At 35.6% G+C, this 18167-nt stretch overlaps 1 protein-coding gene across 1 annotated transcript in view; it reads right to left on the reverse strand.

Moving 5' to 3' along the window:
* Nucleotides 1-18167, reverse strand: part of Cbwd1 (COBW domain containing 1) — a 44072-nt gene that overhangs the window by 8228 nt on the left and 17677 nt on the right. The window contains exons 7-11 of the mRNA XM_028894127.2: nt 15498-15544; nt 13885-13971; nt 11288-11332; nt 6272-6328; nt 2818-2866 (exon numbers count right to left, since the gene is read on the reverse strand). Of these exons, the coding sequence (XP_028749960.1) occupies nt 2818-2866; nt 6272-6328; nt 11288-11332; nt 13885-13971; nt 15498-15544 (285 nt within the window). The remainder of the gene's footprint in view (nt 1-2817; nt 2867-6271; nt 6329-11287; nt 11333-13884; nt 13972-15497; nt 15545-18167) is intronic.

Raw genomic sequence — 18167 nt, forward strand, 5'->3', positions numbered from 1 at the left:
GATTCTAGCCCAAAATATAGCACTTTGGCATTTGAAAAATAAAAACAAGAAAGCCACTCTCACCCACCCTACCCGGTCTGCCTTTTCCTTGACCCTAGCCATAAACAAGGGACTGCCTTCCTGAGCTTCCCCTGTAACTGATCTTACAATTCTCATGTGAGAAGTGCCAAGAAGAAAAGAGCATCCTTATCTGTAGGGAAGGGAGGAAACCCTGAGTGAGTGAAGTCCTGAGTGAATATGTGTTGCTGACAAAGGCTCAGCCATGTCAGGGCACCACCTCAGGTTCAGAGGAATGGCAAAGCCTTGTTTGGGGGACCAAGTGTGGACAGTGTGTGCAGAGAATATCCACCATAACCAGATATTTATGGTCTGAGGTCTGCCCCCTACAGAGACTGCTCCCACCAAAATTAGCTAAACTTGTCTTCTTGATCATGCTGTAAACCATAAATTCTGTTCAACTCTATAAAATAAACCCTGAGCTTCTGGCATGTTGAAGTTTTTTTCAGTCAAGAGACCAGACCACCCAACCCCAGCTTTTCTGTTTCTTTCTGACAGCCTGTGTCTGTCTTTTCCTCATTCTCTCACCATCCTAGTCAGATCCAAGTCCCTGGAGCAGAGGATAGACACACCACTTATGTCTGAAGATAAAAGTCACAAAGAAGAGTCTAAACAAATGAACTTGTGCTAAATCTTCCAATTTAGTATTGTTAGGCCATATTCTTTCTCCTATCTTATCCCTCCACAACTCTCTATTATTAATCAAACCTAACACAGAAACATTCAGGTTTAACCAGTTTTTAAGGATTGCATTATGAAGGCTTCCATATCACATAAACTAAGTAGGTAAAACTGTATGCTTTCTTCTTGCTAATCTGCCTTATGATGGGGACCTTGACCCTGACCTTGCAGTGAGTGAAGAAGAGATGCAGTTCCTCCTCTACAACTCTGACCCAATAAACCAACAAAAGGGTTCATGCTGGAGTCCTAGGACTCTTTGTCTAGAATATTCCTTTGCCCTATGTTTATGCATTTAAAGCAGGGCAGTGTATCAGAGACTCACGTTGATTTTTAACAAAAACAGACATGCCCTATTTACTGGAGAAATGACGTAATGTCTGGGTTTTGCTTCAACACACTGCAGCAGGAGTCATAAGTATATACAGGTTCTTTATGCAATTCTACTTTTATATATGTCTGAAATTTACTATTTAAAAATATGTATGTTAAACTCTAGCAAAGGAATGTTGGGAAGACAGATGAAATAAAATTGGCAAAATCTGGACACTGTTTAAACTAAATGATGTATACAGGAGATCCATTTTAGTCTCCTTACTTTTGCCTAGCACTGAAAATATTCATAGTAAAATGTTAAACTATGATTAATATATATGTGCCCAAGCCTCATTTCTGGAGATTTGAGGGGAACTATGGAGTATCTGAAGTGATTCTGAATTACACCACTGTTTGAGAATCTCAGCTTTTCATTCCTTTGACAATTATTCACTGAGATGCTATTACATATCAAATCCTACGCTATGCAATGAACAACTATTTCTAAAGAATCTGTAGAGTAATTCAAGGGGGAAGCATTTCAAATCACACTGCATGATGTTATAAATACCACGATGGGGTGCATTCAGGATACCATGAATGTAGATACCAGCCATCATAAGGTTCTTGTGAGGACTCCATTTTCTTCCTCTTTTAATCCCAGATTCCTAATGTGATATCTTGAACCCAGGAGCTGAGTAAGAATGTGCTTAAACCTCATCCTAGGACTGCTACTGAATGCCACAATCACTGAATTGCCTCTAAAATTCCACTGCCAAGGACTTACTATTTCTCTCACTTACTCATTTTAGAGGTAATGAATGTTACAATCTTGGAGAAACATGCCATGAACATAAGTGGAACAGCCCCTATGAACATGAAGGCAAATGCACAAATGACTGTTTATCGGCAACAAATGATAAAGACTGCGGTGGTGGTGCATGCTTAATCACTCGGACAAGCATGATCTCTGTATTCGAGCCACCTGTCTACAAAGGTCCAGAAAGCCAAACTAACAAGAAACCTTCAAAAAAAAAAAAAAAAAAAAAAAAAAAACACAAATGATAAAGACTTGAGAACTCAGTTACAGCTTGTAGACAGAGGAGCCAGGCACACAATTCACTCATAAGTACTCTTACTGCTTTAAATGAAGTCAAGGAGTCGCCCTAAAGTTCTACCCTCTAAGACTTGCTTAGGAGAAACATGGATTAGAGAAAACCTATTAACTTTGTTCCTAGCATCTTCCCCCAACCCCCCGCTCCCACCCCGAGCAGAGGACTAAACCCAGGGCCTTGTGCTTGCTAGGCAAGCACTCTACCACTGAGCTAAATCCCCAACCCCCTGTTCCGAGCATCTTAAATATCATCCTGGGGATCACAAAAACCAGAGTTCAAATTTATAGTGCCACTGAAGGTAAAATTCAGGTCAGTTTTTATTTAAATAAGCCATCCTTTATTTTCTCTATTCAATTTTTAAATACAGGTTAAGCAGAAAGCAGATAGAACCTCCAGGTTTCATTTAGGTAGAAATTCTCGTCAAAATAAGCTTCAATACAGGACTTTCTAAAATATCAGGACACATGGACGATTAGAATGTTCTTAACACGTGACAAATTCTCCTGTTTAACTAGATTACACACCTCCAAAGACATGTAAAACTCTGAAAACTGCCAAGCTAATCGATACTATTTTAGAAAGAGATCTAGTAAGAAGTATCCTAAGTAGAACCAACTTAGTTGAAAGAGACACTTTAAATTTTTAATTTTACCTGATCAAGGTGGGGTGCTGTTGGCACATGCTGAAGTTTTTTCTGTAAACTAAGAACAACCAATTACAGATTCAAAGATCAGTACACTTCTGATTTAATATTATCCATTACCCAAAGACACAAGGCCAATTACGGAACAAACATTTCATAATTGAGTCTACCACAAAGTTCCAACTTACTTACTCTTCATATATTCTAAATTTATACATATATGCAATCAATATCTGTATATAACAGTTGAGAGATCTAAGATATATGCAGAGAAAAGCTGACAGATCTAAGATATAAAAAATGCTTTTAAATGTATACCCAATCACATCGTATCATACAATGAAGAGAAAAACTAATATTTTAGCAACATTTGATTGTTAAATGTCAGTAGATTTCTTTAAAATCCCTGTAGGTTAATACAATAATTTCAACAGGCTTAGAAATATATGCATGGCCATTTTGTAGTGCTCCAAGTTTCTTCATTCCCATGCTTCCTGATAGGAAAATATGTTGATAGCTTTAAAAAGTTAGGAATGTAAATTTTCCTTTGTTAAGGGTTTCCATAGGATGTACATATATATATTATTAAAGGACATGTAGAATCCAAGTACAAATTTCCTATATAGTCAGTTACCAGTTAAGAAAAAAATGAAGCTAGGCATAGTGATGCACACCTTTAATCCCAGCACTCAGGAGGCAGAGGCAGGCAGATCTCTGTGAATTCAAAGCCAGCCTTGTCTACATAGGGAGTTCCAGGACAGCCAGAGCTACATAGCGAGAGCCTGTCTCAAAAAATAAAATAAATAAGGAAGGAAGAAAGAAAGAGAGAAAAAATTAAGTCAGAATCTGAAGAATGCATCGTTCTGTTATGAGAAGAGCCAGAAGACCAATACACAGAACAAATTACTACCACAACAACTGGAGCACACATTTAGACAGTGATGGTGACAGGGCAGAGGAAGGGGAGGAGCTTTGCAGATGTTGTCTTGAAGCACAGTGAGGGGTAAATTAGTAACAGCAAGTTTAGGCTGTAGGAACCATTGTGGAAGGAATGACTCACACTGGGGGGTCTTGGTAGGGAGAAAGTGTCAAATTAAATCCTTCCCAGCTGGTTGCTTAGGACAGGCATCTTCTGTTTAACAGCTAAGCAAAAAGAAAGCCTTATCTACAACTGGGGGAAAACATTACGCACATACTCCTTTAAGTATTACTAAAACATTATAACTGCTCTTAATCAAACCCAGAAGGAAAATAGAAAATGGTTGGAAAATCACGTTTCAGTGTTGTCAGACAGTGAGTACATACAACTTCACTTGCAAGTAAAACGTCAAAAAAAAAATTAACAAAGAACATTTAGGATTAGTTCCTAGTAAGTCTCAGAATTGTGTGCCCTTAATTTAGTCCTATCATAAAAAGAAAAGGAACTATACTCTAGTCTAGTGGACAAGCATATACTACTAAAACCTGAAATTTATTAATCAGAATCTTTTGTGTGAAAAATAACCAGTGCAATTCCTAATGATTTTCATGTTTCTTTTTTTTTTCTTAAGGAATTTTTTAATTCATTTTACATACCAACCACAGATCCCCCTCTCTTCCCTCCTCCCACCCTTCCAGCCTCCCCCCCCACACACACACACAACCCACCCCTCATTTCCTCCTCCAACAAGGTAAGGCCTCCCATGGGGAGTCAGCAGAGCCTGGTACATTCAGTAGAGGCAGTTTCATATGCAATCATCATTTAGCATAAAAAAAAAAACTCTCGAGTGCTCAAAATGTATAGCAGGAAAATGGGTCAGGAAAACTTCACACTGTGGAAAGCAACAATCAGGAGCTCTGACCACACCATATACATAGGAATGTATTTAAATGAACATACAGTCATAAGTGATTTACATATACCAAGCATTCCTATCGTCCTACTGACTAGACCAAGAAAAGCGGAGTAGATTTTGTTCAGGTGTTCCAGCAATGGGCATTTTAATTTGTTACTGGGTGACTCTAAAAGTCCAACACTAGAAGCAATGAGTGGAAGTAGCTCTCTACTGAGGACTTAACTTCTAGAATGACTAGTTCTAGTCCTTGACTTGTAGGATGACAAAGCTACCTCTCTGGATTTCCATTTAAAACATGAGGAAATAGCTGCCTTGCATATTCCACACATCTAGGCACCGAAGTAGTCCCATTTTTAAAAATCACAGTAAACAGGAATTAAAATTCTCTATAAGATAAAGAGGTCCAATAAATACCATGTCATGTCCTCATGGGTTATTTTAGAAGCTGTTTTAAAGGGTGAACAATACTAAAGCCATGGGGACAGGGTGCCTACTTGTAGCTCACAAGTATAGAAACACTCACTATACCTACTCATAAGAATAACAGCCTTACTAATGAAAAATACTCAGAGAAGTATCTATTTTCATGATATTGAGTAGACACATATGAAACTTGAAAGATACTATAAGCATTATTTACAATAGCTAAGATGTGAAAACAACCTAAATGTTTATTTTTGGATGAATAGATAAAATAAATGTGTGTACTTTGTGTATATGCATGTTTGTGTATATGTAAGTGGACTTTAAAAAGAAGGAAATCCTGCCATCTGTCACTGAAGGACAAAATACCACAGCCCATAGAAGCAGGCACTTGAATATATTGGTTTCCAAGAGAGAAAGATAAGGACCTCTCATTCAATGAATTTTACAAGTCTGTGTTATATACCATCATGCCTAAAGTTAACAATCCTATATTGTAACTTAAAAAGATCTTATGTTATATATTCTTAGTACAATTAGAAAAGTAAATAAATAACTGAGGTGGACACTTTGGCACATGCTTTTAATTCTAGTACTCTAGAGGCAGAGGCAGACAGATCTATGTGAGTTCAGGCCTGCCAGTCTACATAGCAAGTTCTAGGCCAGCCAAAGCTACATAGCAAGATCCTACCTCAAAACAAAAGAAAACAAAACAACAACAAAGCACTGATGTCCAAGAATAAATTTTTCCAACTCTTATCATAAGGATCCCTCCAAAAAGAAACAGAAGACTATTGCTAAGGGGAAGGGAATGGTCTGTGAGAGTAGTCAGTTAGATTTTTCCATGTATTTCATGAATTTTTTTTTTTAGAGTATTGTAATGGTTGGTACAAAACTACTGGTGAGTTTCTAGGCTTAGTTATCATTTACATTATAATTTCTGTAGATACAGCTTTCATGATCATAATTAGAAATGATCTTATGAGCCAAGTTTGGTGGTACATGCCTGTAATCTCAGTACTTAGGAGGCTGAGGCAGACGATGACAAGTTTAAAGGCCAGCCTGTGCTACAAATTAAGATTTTCTTTTTATTCAGAAAATAATACAAAGAACAAACTTGTATATCAAAGAAATGGCATCTTAAATAATAGGAAACAGGAATAAAACACATTACATAAATAACGACCAATATATTGAAAACATACCTTATTCCAGAGAGAATATCATAGGCATGAAGATCTAATATATTTGAGAGATGAACTCTAAAAGAAAGGAAATGCATTTAAACAGCTGAAAAACTTGTGAAATATATCCAACTGATTAAGAATAAAATTTCAAATTGGCACAGTGGCACAGGTCTAAAATCTCAGCATTGAGGAGGTAGATAAAAGGATCTGAAGCAGCACATCCATGGCTACAGACTGAGTTCAAGGTCAGCCTGGGCTACATGAGACCCTGTCTCAAAAAGAAAAATCTCTAAGGATCTTTATCAAAATATGTAAGCATAAAGATAATCAGCCTTGGAGTTGGAGAGAGAGCTGAATGGTTAAAGCATCTGCTGTTCTTACAGAGGACCTGGGTTTGGTTCTCAGCACTTCTCGGTGGCTCACAACTGCCTGAAACTCTAGTTTCAGGAGATCTGACGCTGTTTTCTGACCTCCATGAGTATTAGACACACATGTGGTACACATACACACATGCAGGCAAAACAATCCTACATACAAAATAAAAATAAATATTTTTAAAAACTAGCATATTACATTTAGGTAGGTACATGAAATGACAGGCTAGAAAAAAAAAGAGAATTCTACCTAAAATTCCTAAAAGTAGCTGAATGGTAAAGATCAGGCAAACAAACAAATAAATAATTACTTGTTCAAAAAAAAAAAAAAGGAGTTTTCCTTTCCACTTCTGATTGTCCTTCAATTATAACTCCACATGCTTTAAAATATTTTTAGAGTTAAAAATGATCTAAATAACCTTTTCTAAGCAACTATGACCCCAAATAAAAGAAGTAACACATGGACAGTGCTTTACAAACATTCCAAATGCCTTTGGGATTTTCCCAATTCTTTAATTTCTTCTTATAATAAAATATGTAATAGAAAAATACTAGGACTAGAGAGAGATAATATAAAAATACTAGGCTCAGTGGTTAAGAGCACTGGCTGTTCTTCCAGAGGACCTGGGTTCATTTCCCAGCACCCACTTGGTAGCTTATAGCTGTCTTTAACTCCTGTTCCAGGGCATCTGACACCCTCACACAGACATACATATAGATAAGACACCAATGTACATAAAATAAATAAATTATAAAAAAAAATACTAGGACTCTAAAGCTGAGCATGGTGGTGTATACCTTTAATCCCAGCACTTGAGAGGCAAAGGCAGGTGGATCTCTGTGAGTCTGAGGCCAGCCTGGTCTCCATAATGAGTTTCAGGACAGCTATATAGTGAGACCCTGTCTGGTGGTGGTGGTGGGGATACTAGGACTCTGGGGCTGGAAGTACAGCACCTTGACAAAGCCTATGTAAAACCATGGAATCAATCCTAAATACCAAATGCTGTGGATATCACTCTATATAAATAAAACACTGATGGCCAGTGACCAGGCAGGAAGTATAGGCAGGACAAAGAGAGAAGAGAACTGGGGAAACAGGAAGAAGGAAGAGAGACACTGCAGCCACTGCCAGGACAAGCAGCATGTAAAGAAAGACACTGGTAAGCCACCAGCCATGTGGCAATGTATAGATTTATAGAAATGGGTTAATTTAAGATAAAAGAACAGTTAGCAAGAAGCCTGCCACAGCCATACAGTTTATAAGTGATATAAGCGTCTGAGTGATTATTTTATAAGTGGATTGTGGGACTGCAGGGCTTGGGGAACCTGGAGAGAAGCCCTCCAGCAACAACCAAAATACATACAAAAAATACCAAAAGGAGTCAAACCACCAGGGTGAGAACATGACTAGAAAAATTTTCATGGCATTGATTATGTTCATTTAATTTCTTCCTTCAGAAATAAAAATATCAGATATTTTCCAAGACATTCAAACAGTAAGATCAAAAAAACATTATTATTTTAAATTAAATAGGGAAATAAATCAAAGAAGGAAAAAAACCCTCAAAAGTTCATTCTTCTCCTACTGTCTTAGACAGCCTGCAGCTGCAACTTTAGAGAGTGCCTCCTAGCCATCTTTTCTAACTCAGTGAGTCTTTCCACAGGGTTCACCAGGTCCACTCAGCTACCGTTATTTCCAAAAACTTGGTGCTAAACTCTAGCACTAAGGTTCCAAACATTCTCATTACCCTTTTTAAACCCACACCCATCCTACTCTACCCAAGTCTTTCCAACCTTCCTGTATGCCGTAAACTTCAGACACTAGACCACAGTGAGTCCACCCCTCAAGTGTCTCACTGCTGTGAAATCTTTTAGTAACTCCTTGCTGCCGACAGAAAATCCCACGTGTCATGGCATTCATGGTCCTTTATGGAAGACTGCTATATCTTTCCCCTCAGTTCATGCAGCCATGTGTCCTAGTCACTCTAAAATAGTATCTTTGAAATAAAGGTTTCTGTACACCTGGAAAAATCACCTGTACTCCAGGCAATCTGGAAAAACATCCATTCACTGTTTAGGACTCTAATCAAATCATTTTCCTAGTTAAGTTTTCCCGACTCTTCATCAAGAAAAATTGAATGGTCATTTCTCTGCCTTCTTATTCTTATAGAACTCTGTGCAGACAATATTTCTGTTGTGATATGTTAAGAATATCTAAGGTGTTGCTTTTTGCTTGTTCACTTCTCAGTTTTTCCCAAATGATCAGTGTCTTAAAAGAACTTGTAACTGTCCCTTATTCCTGAACCCAACCTGAAATGCCTAGAACCAGTGGAAAATTGAAATGGTTAACTTATTATTGACCAGCTGCATTTTGATTTTCCTCTGTTCAATTCACTTGAATCTCTAAAATTTAAAAAGTCCAGAAAAGATAAAAATGCATGCCATCCAATGTCCACTCCTACTTCGGAAGTCTATGCAGCCCTTAGAACTAGTACTTGCCTGCCAATCCACTTAAACACTGCCAGTAAGACAACCCCACACATGATTCTTACTCCTGTTTTTACAAAGTCAAGGTGAGCTTTTGCTTATACATGCTTATAGCACTTTCGCTTTTGCCAACCTCAAAATACTAACGGGATTAAAATGGTAAAAATAAATAATGACTCCAATTATTTTGCTAAGAACTAAATCTCTAGTTTCTATACTAGGAAGCTCAAGTTGCCATATATCTCAAGGAATTTGGGGAAATACTTAACGTAAGATTCATGACCCAATAATAAGACTCCTACGCATAGCTGATCTTCATGGACAAGGTCTTTAACTTAACTCCAGTGTTCCCAGTAAGGACATGTTATTTTAGTCTCAGATCCACTGCCAACAGCAGATAATGAAGAACAAGAAGATAAAGATTTTCTTCACTTGCACCCTCATTCTTAAGTAATAAACACTGCATGATTAATATTCTTGTAAGAGAGCAAATGTTACAAATACATGATGAATGAAACCATTACACAATAAGCTAATAAAGAGGGAACTTTATTTAGAACATAAATAATTTTAAAGTGGAAATAAAGAAAATATGAACTGAATACATGCTGTCACAACAGAAACACCATTACTGATAGGTATGATTCTTAAAAGCTAATTTAAGTGTTACGAAGATATCTGTCATTTAGAAAGGAAAGAAAATCAAGGCAAAAACAAATATAGACTGTGATAGGAAGAAGACATACTGAGGAATGGCTCAGAGCATGTGTTAGATATCATACTTCTACAGTAGAGTTGAAAAATCTGGAAGCGCATGGATAGCAGGATCACACCAAAGGCATTTGGGGCGCCTGCAAATGCCTACCAAATTCATTCTCCAGCTGCACACATGCTCAGAGCAGCTGCCTCTGTTACTGCCTCACACTTCTGTCAGTCTGTCAGCACCTCTAATCTTTGCTATTGCAGCAAGCCACACAGCTAAGGCTTCTTCTGAATTTGACAATGGAAGACTCTCTCAGCTAGAGTCTGGGTGGCACTACACTGCCAGCTGTGTCTCAAAAGGGTCTATTGGCTACTAAGTCACTCTTGTTTCCAACATGAGCTTAACAAAATACCCTTGCACTGAACTTTTCTGAAATCATGCAGCATTCAATGGAAAACAGTTCAATCTACAAAAGTACAGGTCACAGAGGTTTTTAAAAGAGTACAACTATTTCAGAAGATTATGCACATCTTTATGAACAGAACTACATGAAGCTATTAGAAGATGTAAATAAAGAGATGCATTAAAATTAAACATAAAAAAATCCATGTATTCTTATTGCAGTTTCTTGCAACACTAAGGTTTTAAAGTATTAAAAACAGACCTAAACTTATGAGGCCTTTAAAACTTAACAGAGATTCCTGCAAATACTGAGACTACAGGGCCACAATGTGTGGTGTTGTCATGCTCTGTTGTAATCCAAACACTGATTAGGCAGGCAGAGCCAGGTGGATCTCTGAGAGTTCAAGGCCAGCCTGGTCTACAGCAGCATGTGAGACATCTAGGACATGGCATAAGAACAGTTAGCAAGAAGCTGCACGGCCATACAGTTTTTATGCAATATAAGTCTCTGTGTTTACTTGTTGGTCTGAGCGCTGTGGACTGGCAGTGAAAAGATTTGTCCTGACTGTGGCAAGGCGGAAAACTCTAGCTACACAACAACAACAAAAAGATTCCTGAATATGCTTTCCCAGATTTATGTATCATAGCTGTGTAGTTCTTAGCAAAGGTACTAACTAAATATAGCAAATTAATTCGTAAAGAGCATTCAGACAATATTTAGGTCTGACTTTAATGCATCTATGTCTTTATTACATCACAATCAAGTTATCAATTTTTAATAACTAAAGGCTAAGTTACTTGTTGTTGGTATTAATAATATTTTTTTTTCTTTTCTTCCTCCCTCCTTCCACCTCATGTAGCCCAGCACATCCTTGAACTTCCTACATAGTCAAGGCTGATCTTGAACTTCTAGCCTCCTGCCTATATATCCAAAGTGCTGAGATTATAGGTATGTGCACTATGCACAGTTTATGAGTGCTGCAGTCAACTCCAGGGCCTTATTCATGTTAGGCAACAATCTCCCGACTGACATGTACCTTCAGTCCTAGTAATAACTTTAAAAAGTACCTTGATCTTTGAGTTTCTAAAACTTTCCCCAGTCCATTTATTGATCTGAAATAAAAACCAAAAGGAAAGGTTAAAAAAAATGGTAACTTTTTAAAAAAGCATACAAAATCAATCATTCCTAAAATAAAAGTAAACAGATACAAGTGTAACCAGAACTAGTAAAAATTGAAAAACAAACTTGCATTTTTTTATGGATTAGATTCTTTCTCTTAAACCACAAATCTAGCATAATCTAGCTGTGCATTTAAGAAAACTTGCTACTCAAAGCCTGCCATACAACTGGAAGGCTAGGCAAGACTCTCAGTTATAAAAGGTCCTTCACTTTAGGAAAGGGGTAAGGATGTGACTCAGTGGTACAGTCTTTGCATAGCATGTGACTTGGTGGTACAGTGCTTGCCTAGCATGCACAAAACTCCTAGGTTTAACCCCAGCACTGCCAAAAAGAAAAGGAAGAAAAAAGATGATTCATAAGAAGCAGGGATTCCTAATGTTCTTGTATACTAAAAACTTTTGCATGACAGTCAATTTTAACCCATATACTTTGTAGAAATGGTGACTACAGAACACAAAATAAAGGAAAATGGTCCCCTTTGTATGCCACAAAAGACACTTTAATTCCTTGAAACACCGTGAACACCAATGTATTTTTAGAGGATTAATTATCTTTTCTTTACAGATACATATCCAAAGTCTGTGCTGCTTGTTGGGTATGTTCTCACGGGTAAGCCTTCTTGTGTACAATAACTCTGAGGTAAGTCTCACTTTTGAACTACTTAACAAGAGTCTTAATCTTCTCTTCAAAGAAGCTAATCTCCATTGTAGTAACAGCTCAGGAAGTGTTTACTAAGGGCCAAGCACTCTGCATGGCTCACCAGCAATTTCACAGGTCTCCTGTACTCTTACTAAGAGCCAGGCACTCTGCATGGCTCACCAGCAATTTCACAGGTCTCCTGTACACTTACTAAGTGCCAGGCACTCTGCATGGCTCACCAGCAATTTCAAAGGTCTCCTGCACCACTTAAAGCAAACTTATAGGATAGGTTTAAATCTTGTTTTGAAGATGATGTTTAAGAAGCTTAAATAAAACCCCTAAGAACAGTGAGAAACAGAACAAGGATTACAACCAAAGTAGACTTCAATTCCATATTCCTAAGCACTATATAATATTACCTGCCTTCTACAGGAGACATTACTTTTCATAGTGAAACCTAAGGACATTATTATTAAAATAAGAGAAAAATATAAAAGAAAAAGTATAAATGTCTTTCTCTTGTAATCATAATCACTACAAATGACCTCTTTAATGAGATATATTTTTGATTCAGTTTTATAGCATATACTATATAAACTAGTGGTACTATAATCAACATGTAAAGTCAATAAAAATTTTATTAAATATGCTAGTGCTAATCCATTATAGAAAACTCTATAGTCACTAAAAGTGACCAATAGGGAAAGTTACTGAAATATATGGCAGTGTCTAATTTAGGTCTTACAAAATAATTCAAGACACAGTCCCTGAACTTCACCCTCATTTGAAAAGTCCACCTTTGGTTTCAAAAGGAATGGAACTCTCCAAAATAATTTTGATGGCTATTTATTAATAACAGTATGATTCATATTATTCTATTTTAATTAGTTGTGCACATAGGCAATGTAGATATAAGGCAAGCTGGAATACAAATCATTGTTGACAATTAAGGAAACCAATAAAATCAAGGAGAATTCAAGTGGAAGAGACAAAATTTGAGTAAGGAAGACTTCATTAAGGAATAGAAGAAGCTGGGCGGTGGTGGCACATGCCTTTAATCCCAGCACTCGGGAGGCAGAGCCAGGCAGATCTCTGTGAGTTTGAGGCCAGCCTGGGCTACCAAGTGAGTTCCAGGAAAGGCGCAAAGCTACACAGAGAAACCCTGTCTCGAAAACCAAAAAAAAAAAAAAAGGAATGGGAGGAAAAGAGAAAATAGGCTCTACAGATGAAAATATATAATGTTATATATTATAAAGGAGGGGATGGACTCAGAAACCAGCAATTGAGAAAACATTATGAGTAGGTGGGACCTGGAAAGACACATACATGAAAAAGTGAATTAACCATCTTAGGGTGTTATGGAGGCTTGACCTTAGGAAAGAGTCAAAGAAAAGACAGGAAATGAAAATTTATAAAGGGAGTTAGTGGGCCTAGAATATCAGCCTAAAAATTCTGCATTTTGTTTTGCAAGCACTGGTGAATTATTTCATACATTCCTATTTATTTAACAGTCAATTAGTCAAGAATAATATATGTGATTCCTTAATGATCCTTGAAGTCAGTCAACCTTGAATCTTATTTCATGTTCCTATAGAGCAACAGTCATCATAAAAAATATTTTACATATTAAAATTTAGATCTGAAGGCATTTAACATACTTATAATTTTAACTGTTCTTTAAAAATGAATTAGGTTTATTTTTAATTGACATATAAAAACAGTTCATAAAGATGGGGTGCTGTGTAATATATGTACAGACTGACACACTTAGGTAAACATACCTATCTCCTCCAACATTCTTTCTTCTGGCTTTTAATATACAATAGTCAACTGCTGTCTACTGTACCTGATAGTTGTTCTTAATTTGTTTAGCTCCTCTTCTGAAACCAAGTCTGTTTTATTGATAAGAATCATGTCTGCCAAAGCAACTTGCCTAAAAAAGCAAAGAACAAGTATCAGAAGAAAAATGTTAAGAAATCACAAAAATGTTAGAAACAACATTTCAATTAAGAACTAGCTTGGGTTCAGTTTATTCCCAATCTACTCATTCTACAGAAGAATTTCATATATCACTATGTAAGCTCATCCAAAAATTATTTGTTACTAATTCTATAAAGATAAGCCTCCAGAGTTTTTAATCAGAGAATAATTTTCAATTCATGGTGTATGTGTGAGTGTGTGTTATTAAAGAAAAGTATAAAATTCAGATATCCCTTATGACAGGAATAAGGATAGCCTATTTGATAAAAATTGCAAAATTTACCATGAGTTTCAAAGAAATACAGAGAAAAAGTTCACTTAACATTAAAAATTTGCTTTATATTAATATACTTTAAAAATATATATCAAGATCTTGTATAAATATCTTCCCTATGAATATTATTGTTGTAAAAGAGATACACAGAAATCCCAGTTAAAGACTTTAACTGATAAAATGCTACATAACAGATTATTTTTCTCAATTCTTCAGGAAATTCTAATCACTAAACTACTAGTTTCTATTTCTGTTAAGATATAAATATAAGAACACAAGCAAAATTGAAAAAAATAACTCCGGACTGTGTATCGTAATCCTACTTCTGTTTAAGTTGATGTGGCGAACGACAGAATGCACACATTTCCAAATATTAACAGCTACAGTCTTTAAGTTGGAGACCTTCCATTTAATCTTTCATAAACTTCACAAATTTCTGATATTTTCTATTTGACTTATGTATATTTTCTATAATAACCATTTTGTGAGGAAAAAGTTATAATCCTATTTAAATTAATTTTAATTTAAATCACAATTATACAACAACACAATATTTAGGAAGGGCTACAAAAGAATTATCAAACTCCAAGATAACAAGGACTCATTTGCTCACAGTCTTTATGTCCTGTGCTGGGATCATCTGTAGCAAATCCCAGGAGACCTCATTCTTAAGCCTAGCAGCACATTTGGTTTCAAAACCTACATCCCATTAGTGAAAAAATGCTTAGGGTAGGGAAACTAATTTAAATACTTGTAAGTCTACAGACAAAACAATTAAGAATACAGAAGTTATTAAAAATCATTTTAAGTGCCAAGTCAAAGTCTTTCAGTATTTGTTCCTCTGTACTGAGTACCAAGTGAGGAATGAGGCAGTGTCTAAGGGAGCAAATTAACCATCTTCAATTCCAGAGAAGTGGCATGAAAATAAAATGCTTCTAAATGTTAAGAATCTTCTAAGTTCATCAAAATCAACTACGTCCTGTGCCCACCATTCATTTATCCCCACAATATAAATGGTTTAAATAAAATGCTAGTTATGAGTCTGTGATGGGTAGATAGCAATAATGTGTGGGAAGAAAAGAAAGTAAGCTTGCCTTAACTATCTTCATATTGTTTTTCAGGTTTTTTGTTTGTTTGTTTGTTTTTATGTTACTTTATCTTCTTCTAGCTGGTTAGCAATCAATATAAGCTTTAAATATGAATACCTAGTAGCTTCATTGACAAGGCCATCAGGTTTTTCTTCAGTTAAATGCTGAACAAAACAAAATTTTAAAACAATTACTATAATACAATACAAAAATCTAGTGTCAACACAAAGGATTTTACTTTAAAACTATTGTTTTTTGTCTTAATGAGACTTTAAGTTCCATTATGAAATACAAATGCAGAAAGATTTAGTTAGTTACTCTAATTGACTTAGAAGGCCATTAGGTACTTTTCATCTCCAGAAGCAGCCCTTCTCTCAATACTATTCATATCCTGAAGTCATCTATGCCATAAGGTTACCAGGGGCTGTCTTCTGTAAATTAATGTTTTCAACCTATCACCTTACCTCTCAACAGAGACTCTCTATCACAACAAAAAGCTGGCTACTGAGGACTACAGACAACTTGATATTAACATTTTACATTCTAATAGAATTTTATAAATATTTAATTGTGGAGCTAGAGAGAGAGATGGCTTAGCTGTTAAAAGCTAGACTCACAACCAAAATAAATTATTTCACTTTTAAAACATTTTAACTCATTTAGGCATCATGACATGAGAAGTAGCTATTTTCATTTACATATATAAAAACACTTAAATCTAATGCCCTCATCAGCACAGAATACTGTTTTTACATACCACCACCAGATTATTTTTTATTAAAAGTACACCTGATAGAAGTAAAGTGAACACAATTTAAAATCTTTTTTAAAAGCTTTTATGCCATGTACAACCAGTCTTATTTAGAATGTTACTTAATAATTACATAAGAGCATATGTAAAATTATGTACAAATTATATCATATTTTCTCAGGCTGGTTTCACAATTCATGGGGAGGTGATTATTATAGCTTAGGATTTAAGACACACTGAGGATTATTTAATAGACTTGGTTAAGACTACAGAGGTGATCTTTTTTTCTTCTAAAGGTTTACCAAATACCATTTAGGTACAACAGAACCAATCAGAACAAAAGTCATGACAGTGACATAGTCATTTCCTTTTTTAATCCAATTTTACAAATTCAACCACATACTCACTCCCTAGTTACAGAGTTCACAGACCATAGAGTGTATCAATAATTATTCCATGCCAAAGGACCAAGTGTAATATTAATATTTTCATAATTATTCATGGCTTCTTATTGTTAACAAATCCATTTAGCATGATATACTCTGCATCTAGAGAATAAAGCTATCATCCGTCCCCTGGAACAGTCTATAAATGAACTGTAGTTAACACAACCATTTGTTGACATAATAGACACATAAATTCTGTTATTTGAAAAATGCTATACACATGTAGCAACACATCTCTTTCCACTAAGCAGTCAAAAATGATACATCTGCATCTGGATGATCCTATACAACATTCTTTAAAACTGAAATAGTGTTTAAGATGCTCTACTGGAAGCTTCATTTGCATGCATTATCAATAGATGTATCTGACTGTGACTTTGTAACATGGAAAAAAGATATTAAAATTAACGACTTTAAAATTTTTCTTAATTGGAATTTAAAAAACTTGGCAGTTTCACAAAGCAACTTACAATGTTTTGAGTCATTTATCTAAGATAAATTTTTACTCAGAGACTAACATTTGATTACCTCCAGACATGTAAGAGATTAAAAACAAAAATACTCTAAAAACTCCCAAAAGAAAAGCCTGCCAATATGTACAACTTGATTACAAGTACATGTGATAATTACAGAAAGAGATAAATGCCCTGCCTATGCACATATGAAAGCTTTCTAAATATGAAAAGTAGTAAATGTAGATTAACATTTCTTTTTCTGGGCATGAGCCCTACATTTCCCTTATGAAAGTTCTACTTCCCTAAGCCAAGCTTAACAAAAAAGGCCAAGACCTTGTTTGCTATGCAGAAAATATTTGGTCATAAGTCAAACCTCCATTTGTAAAATAACAAAAATGTAAATTCTGATATTCTATTCTACCTATACAGGCATACAATGAAAGTTTTATAAAAGTTAAAAAAAAAAATCAACTATCTCCAAAGGATTCCTCATCTCTGCTAGAGATTGTAGCTTTTGTTTATATTTCAAAACAGGCAATAATAATTTTAGTACTAATGAACCCAACAAACCAACATATTCAATGAGTAAAGGTTCAAACTCCCAATGTGCCCTACCACGACAAACAAAATAAGGAGGTGAGATGGTAGCCAATGTATACAAGTTCTAATTTCGCAGGAGGAGTAAGTTCTGGAAATTTATTCTGGAAAGCTAATTACAGCATGGCAACTATAATTAGGCCTATGGGATGGAATAATAGAAATTTCCCAAGTGATCAAACACTGGTACCTATGTAAGTGGGTGGACAAGGTTAGTATTCTGATTGCTTCACAATGTTTTAGAATATCTACACAGACAGATCAGGGTAGCAAATTGTATATCTTAAATCTATACAATGTTTATTTGTGGCTTATGGCTCATAAAGATGGGGAACAAAAAGAAATCATTAAAAATAAATTACTACTATAGTCACAACTTCAAGAAGGGCTACAGGAGTTCTTTCCTGCAGAAATAAAGAAAAAAGCAGGAGCAAACAAAGAAAATAAATCAAAATGGTCTAAAAATTCATTAACCAAGAAAGAACTGTATGCTGACCACAGTGGAAACAAATTCAATGTCAAAGATGTCAGACATCAG

The sequence above is a fragment of the Peromyscus leucopus genome, chromosome 1 (assembly GCF_004664715.2).
Source record: "Peromyscus leucopus breed LL Stock chromosome 1, UCI_PerLeu_2.1, whole genome shotgun sequence".
In the NCBI taxonomy this organism is placed as follows: domain Eukaryota; kingdom Metazoa; phylum Chordata; class Mammalia; order Rodentia; family Cricetidae; genus Peromyscus; species Peromyscus leucopus.